The following is a 7,849-nucleotide window of genomic DNA, read 5'->3' on the forward strand; positions in this document are numbered from 1 at the left end:
CTCAGAAAACGAACAGGAAATGACATCACCACAAACCCCAGGAACCCCATCCAGGACAAAGATATAAATAGAAAGCAGGAGACAACAACTTCGCTTCACTTGGAAGTCGCCACTGATGATACCTAGCCAGGTAATGAAACGTCTGGATATCAAACCTACAGCTCAGCGAGCAAACCTACACCCTAAACCTCAACCTGAGCTACAAACCTTGCAAATTTGATACTATTGCACAATTCTTCATGACTGCTAGTCTGTGTTGTTTAATTGGTCAGTGCATTCAGCTAAGTAAAAGATTGATGTTTCAAGACATCCAGGGTGGAGTTGTCATTATTTTCACTCTACCTGCTTGTGGGGCTTGGGTAGGGGAACATTTGTTATATATGTCCAGGATGGTTTTCTTGTAACAGTGTGTAAATAGGCCCTCCAGGAAAGGGGCCACATTAGGCCTGATACTGGGGAATGAGCCTGGCCAGGTGATCGAGGTTTGTGGAAGAGCAGTGACCATAATTCTAAGTTTTTTTTATAACTTATGGGTAAGGATAAGAGTAGTCTTCGGGTGAAAGTATTAATTTGAGGGAAGATTAACTACCACGATAATAAAAACTCTGAAATATAGACAGGGACAGCAGTTTGAGGGTAAATCCTCTTCTGGCCTATGGAAATCTTCTAAAGGCCAGTTGATTGAAGTTCAGGACTAGCATCATCCTGTGAAAGTGAAGGATAAGTATGGCAAGGTTTGGGAATCCTGGGTGATGCGAGAAATTGAGTGTTTTGTAAAATGAAAGAAGGCATATGAAAGGTTTAGGAAACTGAAGACAGAGCCCGTGAAGAATACTAATATAGCAGGAAAGAACTCAAACAAGGAATTAGGAGAGCTAAAAAGGGCTACGAAATGATGTTAGCAAACAGGATTAAGGAACATCTCAAGTTTTTTTTTATATAAAAGAAACACTAGGGTAGCTAGGGAAAGGGTAGGTCCACCTGAGCACAAAGGGAATTTGAGTGAAGCCAAAGGAAGTGGGTGAGGTCATTAATGAAAACTTTACATCAGTATTCACAAAGCAGAAGGATGTAGTAGATGGTGAGTCTCAGAAGTTGATATTCTGGGAAATGTCAATGTTAAAAAAAAAAAGTGTTAAGTGTTTTAAAAGGCATTAAGGTAGACAGGTCCCCAGAACCTGATGGATCTATCTCAGAATGCTGAAGGAGGAAATTGCTGGAGCTTTGAAGAAAATCTTTAAAACCTCTTTAGTTACGGGAGAGGTCCAGAGGACTAGAGAATAGCCGATGTTGGTTTGTTTAAGAAGGGCAACAGAGATAATCTGGGAAATTGCAGGCCACTGAGCCCTATGTCAATGGTAGGGAAATTATTGCAGGAGATTCTTTGTGACAGGCTTTTTATGTACATTTGGAGAAATATAGACTTCTTAATGATATTCAGCATGATTTTGTAGGAAGGTAGCACCTCAAACTTGATTGAGTAGTTTTGAGGAAGTGACGAAGGTGATTGAGGGAACAGTGGCAGATGTTGTCTATGTGGACTTTAGCAAAGCATTTGATAAGGTCATGGCTGGCTTATATAAAAGATGATGTCACATGGGATCTGTGGTGAGATGGATACAGAACTGGCTTGGTCATAGAGAGTTGCAGTGGAAGGGTGTTTTTCTGACTGGAAATCTGTAACTATGGGTGTTCCACAGGGACCCCTGCTGTTTGTAATATAATAAATAATTTGGAGGAGAATGCAGGTGGTTTGATTATTAAGTTTGTGGATGGCACGAAGATTGGGGGAGCTGCGGATATTAAGGATTGCTAGAGGAGACAGTAGGATACAGATAGGTCGGAGACATAGGTAGAGAAATGGCAGATGGACTTTAATTTGGACAAACTTAAGTTGATGCATTTTGGAAGACCTAATGCAGGAGGGAACTACACAGTAAATAGGAGAACCCTTAGTTGCAACAACCTAGGGTATTAGGCATACAGGTCCACAGTTCCCCTGAAAGTGGCAACACAAATGGATAAGGTAGTCAAATAGGTACATAGCATACTCTCCTTCGGTTGGGGCACAGAGTTTAAAAATTGGCAGGTCAGACTGCAGCTCTATCCACAGACCCTCAGTCACAGATCCTTCAATCCAACCAGTCCGTGCTGTACAATAATTCCAAACTAAACTAATCCCACCTGCCTTCTCCTGGCCCCTATCCCTCCAAACCTTTCCTATTCATGTACTTAACTAAAGTGTTTTTTAAGTATTGTAACTGTACCTGCATCCACCACTTCCTCAGGAAGTTCATTCCACATGCGAATCACTTTGTTTTGAAACAGAAATTGCCTTTCATATCTTTAAATTTCTCTCTTCTCACCTTAAACATATGCTCCCTACTCATGAAATTTCCTATCTTAGGGAAAAGACACCACCTATTAGCTCTAATGTAAACTCCTCATGATTTTATAAATCTTTATAACATGTCAATCTCCTATGTTCCAGTGAGAAAAGTCCCAACCTGTCTATCCTTTCTTTATTTGAAATATTGCGTACAGTTCTGGTTGCCATGAAGGATGTGGAGGCTTTGTAGAGGCACAGAAGCAATTTGCCAGGATGTTGCCTGGTTTGGAGGGTATTAACCGTGAGCGAAGAGATTGAACAAACTTTGTTTGTTTTCTCTTGAATGTCAGAGGCTGATGATTGACCTGATGAAAGTTTTTTAAAAGATTATTAGAGGCATGGATAGAATCGGATAGTGGGACTCTCTCTCCCATGGTAGAAAAGTCATTTGCTACATGACGTAGATTTAAAATAGAAAGAGGAAATTTAAAGGAGATTTGAGAGGCAAGTTTTTTACGTGGGCAGTGGTGCGCCAGAGGAAGTGGTAAAAGCAGATACAATAACAACGGAGAGTCATCTTGACAGATATATGAGTAGACAGGGAGTGGAGGGATATGCACTTGTGTAAAGGCCAAAGGTTTTTTAGTTTTGAAAGCCATCATGTGTTCGTGCAGTCTTGGTGGACCAAAGGCCTGTCTGTACCTGTGCAATACTTTGTTCTTTGACTGCAAGTTACAAAGCGTCATATGCAGTCTTTTTTTTTTGACTAAATTCAAGTCTTAATTATTCTCGAATAAGTTCAGTGTTAGTATCGTCATTAACTTCAACTAAAGCTATAAACTTTCTAATAAATCACCCGCTATTCTCCAGACATTCTCGAAAGCGCTGGGAGCAGTTCATTCATAGTGAGAATCGGCACCTGGTCAGCCCGGAGGCCTTAGATTTGTTGGACAAACTTCTTCGCTATGATCATCAGCAGAGGCTTACAGCTAAGGAAGCAATGGAGCATCCATACTTCTGTAAGTATGAGCAAGAATGTTGATCTGCAGCTTTACAGAGTTCTGTCTAAGCTCAGGGATATTCATGGGAGTCATCTATTTTCTTTGGTTATACTACTGTTTCTCGTTTGGGTGGAGAGGGGAGTTTCTCATAATTTGTCCCATCCCTCTATTCAGATCACAAATTCAGGTTACAATGCTGTTGTAGTGAGAGCAAATAATTAGAAGAAAGATAGACTTGCATAACTATAGCATTTTTTTTACAAGCACCAGTTATTTCCAAGCTCTTTAATATTTTAATATTTTCGAGCTGTAGTCATGACTAAACATGACAGCCAGCTAGCATACAGCAAACTGCCATGGACAATAATGTGGTAAAGGTGAGGTTGTGTGTTCTTATGTCAATTGAGGGATAAATATTGGACACAACATTGGGGAAAAAACCATAACTTTTGTTCACATCAGTGCCAGATTTCTTTTACATCCACCTGAAAGCACAGGTGTCCTTGGTTTAAAATCTTAACTATAAACAGCACCTCCAATCCTTCAATATCACACTGGTGTGTGTCAGCCTTTTATTTGCTAAAGTCTTAATGTTGGATTGGAATCTACAGCTTCTGACTTGGGTGTGTGTGCTACCCACTGAACAATGGCGTACACTTATTGAAGAGTGTGACCCTATCTCACTTTCCAGATATCCCAGTTCCCACTGAGTTAAAACTTGCCCAGCACCCCCACCTTGGAGAAGGTAGTAAATAGTCAATCTTCCTTTGTGCATCTGGACTGATTTTAAACTGGTGCGTAACAATTATTGGGTAGGTCAGTGATCTGTCAGTGTCTTTCAGATAACTAGAAACTGAGCCACAAAATACTGATAGATAACCCTTTATCCGAAAAACTCCAAAATCTGAAGGTTTTTTGTGAAGTTTTTATCTCATTAACAAGATGTGGTGTGCAAATAGTTAACCCAACTCCACACCCACTCGATGTGTGTCACTCAGATGTAATGTGGGGGGGCATGGCCCAGCACTGCAGGCCTCAATTCTGTCTCCGGGTCCGTTATTCAGTGAGCCTGCTGTTTGGTAAGATATTTTAAGAATTTAATCGTTGAACTGACACTTATTCTGAAATTCGAAAAATTCCGAATTCCAAAAACCAGCTAGTCCTGAGTGTTTTGGATAAAGGATTGTGTACCTCTACTATGAAATATGAGGCAGGAGTGGATTGTGGCTGTCACTAAGTTGGTTAACTGTTCCACCTAGGAATGGAGTGCGCATGGAGCAATTTCAGAGTAATACAAAACAAGTACCTTGTTTTCTGAAAAGTATCCTAATGCTCTTGTTGCCCTTTTATATGTTAGGAGTATATCGCATTTTCTTGGGAGTCCATGAATATTGATCCATGTTAAAGAACCATTGGTTTGTCAGAAACCCTGTTGGTATCTGAATATAACTTTAAAAAGTGGCTCTGAATACTTTGTCATTGCTGCCCTGTTTGTTGTGGGTGCTATTAAGGATACTCCCTTTACATTGACATATAGTATTTTTCTAATGGCAATTCAGAAATATGAAGATTCTGTCTGTCATTTTATCCCCCACTGCAGTTTCGTTAACAAGGATTCTTGAGTCTGTTGACTAATGGGTTGCAGTAGTTGGTTTGGAGCATCACTATTGACAACCAGCAGTTATTTCAACTGATTTGTTTATTCCTCTCATTCCTTGCCCATCTCAGATCCAATAATCAAGGAGCATTCGGATGGTGCTCGGAGTAACAGCTCACATGTGCCCAGTGTTTCTGCAGCTGTACGATGAATCCTTCTGCTGTCAGCACAATTCATACTGCAAGACGATGAGTTACAGGTTTTACAGGGGAGACATTGGGCAAAGAAGAGCTATCACAGTCTAGGAATGTGAACTTGTGACTGCAGCTACACAGGTGACCATGGCTTACCCTAAATCCAGTGGCAACACTCTTCTACATCCATTTATTTTAGATTTCCATTTATGTTTCAGAGAGAATTACAACTTACTAGATATTTTGGTTCTGAAATTAAATGTTTTTGTATATTTATATATTTTTTTTGTATTGTAATAAAATACCTAGAATGTGTTCAATTACCAGATTTCCTCGTGTTGTCCTTTCTCCCCATCTTGTTTCTGTAAATATTTATCCAATTTGCCAAATGCAGTTAATATCTTTAAAAGAAAAGCTATAATGAGCTCAAGGTTCTGAGCTGCTCATGAACAGTCCATCGTTGGGTACGTGCTTTTTTTTATTTAATCCAACCTCTGTTTAAAGTCGCACTGTCTTATCTCCAGGTGATTCTAATCAATTCTAGGTCTCTTTTGTAAAATTCAAACTTTGTTGGTATCTTTGGGCAGATGTGCCCTGTAACTGCTCATTCTCTGGTAATGATTCAGATGAATTATCTAGCTATTATTTGATGCCTTGAGTTGCTCTCTTGTTCACACCATCAGTCTTGGCTGTACTGTGTTCCTTAATACAATGATCTGTGGATAAGCAGGACAGACTTGGTGGAAAGGGGAACTCTATCCAAAGTGATGCTGAGTGCCATTATAACCTACTACAGGTTGTAACAATAAAGCAGCAGTACGATATTCTAAGAAAGTTTAACTAACTTGATTGGAATGGAGCTAATAACTTGAGCACAGAAGGTATCATTTGATGTTTCTGCTACAGTTCCATGTCCTGGGCTGATGCTGACCAGTGTTTTTATTCGCAGACGGTGTTTCCCTGGAGGCTTCAAAAATGCCACACTCACCAAAGTGCACGTTTTTACAACCAATTGCTGGAAATGTATGGGATCCAAGAGAGAATACAGAGAGCTGTGCAGGCACATCATTCACAAAACAAAAACTGAATAGTTTAGATTTTTGTTCCAAAAAATTTTGTTGAGACAATCTATTAAATGCCATACAAAAAAAACAACTGTACAGAGTGGGCCTGGGCTATAGCAGGTGACACAATCGCAGTGTAGCAAAGGAGCTGAAGACATACCAATGGGTAGAAGGAAGACAGGGGTAGCCACAAAAACCTACACTTTGTATATATGATATGGGCTATGGCCTGGATGAAAATATTACAACTTTGTTTGGAAAAAAAAAACTACGGGTGCTAGAAAATATGCTTGACCGTGTGCAGGGAAAAGTATGTGAAGTACAAATGGTTGGAGCGCTTGCCAAAAGAAAAAGCATGAGAATGTTTACAAATTGTACAGTTGTTAATTGCAGTAACATGGTAAATTGTTCCATTACAACTTTCATCTAAGGCAAACTGCTGTGTACCTGATGCTAAATCCAATCAATTAAGTACTGCAGTGTACAGATTGGGAAATCCTGATCCAGACAACATTCAACCCTTTTCAAAGGGTTAAGGGAAAATTTCTGTTGGCTAATATTTAAAAGAAAACCCTTGCATGTTGATTTTAATTTTTTTTAAAAATCTGCATGGGGTATGACTTTTTCAAATTTTGCTCCTGACAAACTAATTACAATCTCAATTGAAACATATTTGCTGCTTTAGTAACAGAGGCTGTGTTAAAGCACTTGTAAGTAATGGAACTTTATCCTTCGCAGATCCCACGCAATCACTGAGTGTGATCCACTTCATTAAGGTTTGTTTATCCAAATTGGCCAAGCAAATGAAATTATTTTTTCTGAACCCATTTGCTACAATCTAGTGCATGGTGTAGTGCAAAACTGTGCTTCATTTTAACCGTGTATCAGTCAGTTGACTTGTTTGTGTGGGGTTGGTGCGATGATGTGATGTACCCAATTGATGACAGCTATCATTCTAAGACCCAAGTTAACAAAATAAATAAAACATGGAGTTATTGGCATTGTATGCAAGTGTGTCTGGATTAATACAAGTACTGTAATTTTTGTTTATTCAGAATAAAAACATTGAGCAAATGTATTCTATGGTTCTTTTGTCAAAGAAAACGAACTCCTTAGTTTGTGTTTTCTGTATCACCCAAGTTTGATGTGGTTTTAAATTGGTCGTGATTTGAACTAAAGTACCCTGAGTTTTGACCATTTTGGATATCTCTAGTTACAGTAAATATCATGGGTTTTTAAAAATAAGCTCGATATTCTGTGCTCTATGAATCTCTGGCAATGGGAATTGAATAAGAGAGCAAGAGTAAGTCTATAGAAAGAAAGCCCTTTTAAAGACTGCTTCATTATGCATATATAGCATGTCAGTAATTATTTTACGATGACATTACCAAGCATATGACCCAACCTGTATCATTTTCTCAGCATCTCTGATGCTAGGAACAAACATATATCTTATGTCTCCATAACAGATCTGTTTACCTCCCATCTTTCTTTCCAAGATCTGGTTATGAGCTGCAGATTCTTCCTTGTTTTACCAACCTTGTTAATAGAATGATTATTGCTTTTTACTGGCCCCGCAAGTTCCTGCTGCATAATCTTTCAAGCAAGTTGTCATGAGTTTGGTCTGACAGATTCATCTTTTATGGGTGATTGCTGTGCTATTG

The 7,849-nt window shown here is 39.2% G+C and overlaps 1 protein-coding gene across 2 annotated transcripts in view; it reads left to right on the plus strand.

The window, feature by feature from the left end:
- The window catches only part of csnk2a2b (casein kinase 2, alpha prime polypeptide b), a 71,005-nt gene extending 63,746 nt beyond the window's left edge, over positions 1 to 7,259 (plus strand). For both annotated transcript variants that reach the window (XM_043707287.1, XM_043707288.1), the window contains exons 10-11: positions 3,200 to 3,348; positions 5,059 to 7,259. In XM_043707287.1, coding sequence (XP_043563222.1) covers positions 3,200 to 3,348; positions 5,059 to 5,138 — 229 coding nt within the window. In that variant the 3' untranslated portion in view covers positions 5,139 to 7,259. The remainder of the gene's footprint in view (positions 1 to 3,199; positions 3,349 to 5,058) is intronic.
- The last annotated feature ends 590 nt before the right edge of the window (positions 7,260 to 7,849 follow it).

The sequence above is a fragment of the Chiloscyllium plagiosum genome, chromosome 17, assembly GCF_004010195.1.
Source record: "Chiloscyllium plagiosum isolate BGI_BamShark_2017 chromosome 17, ASM401019v2, whole genome shotgun sequence".
In the NCBI taxonomy this organism is placed as follows: Eukaryota; Metazoa; Chordata; class Chondrichthyes; order Orectolobiformes; family Hemiscylliidae; genus Chiloscyllium; species Chiloscyllium plagiosum.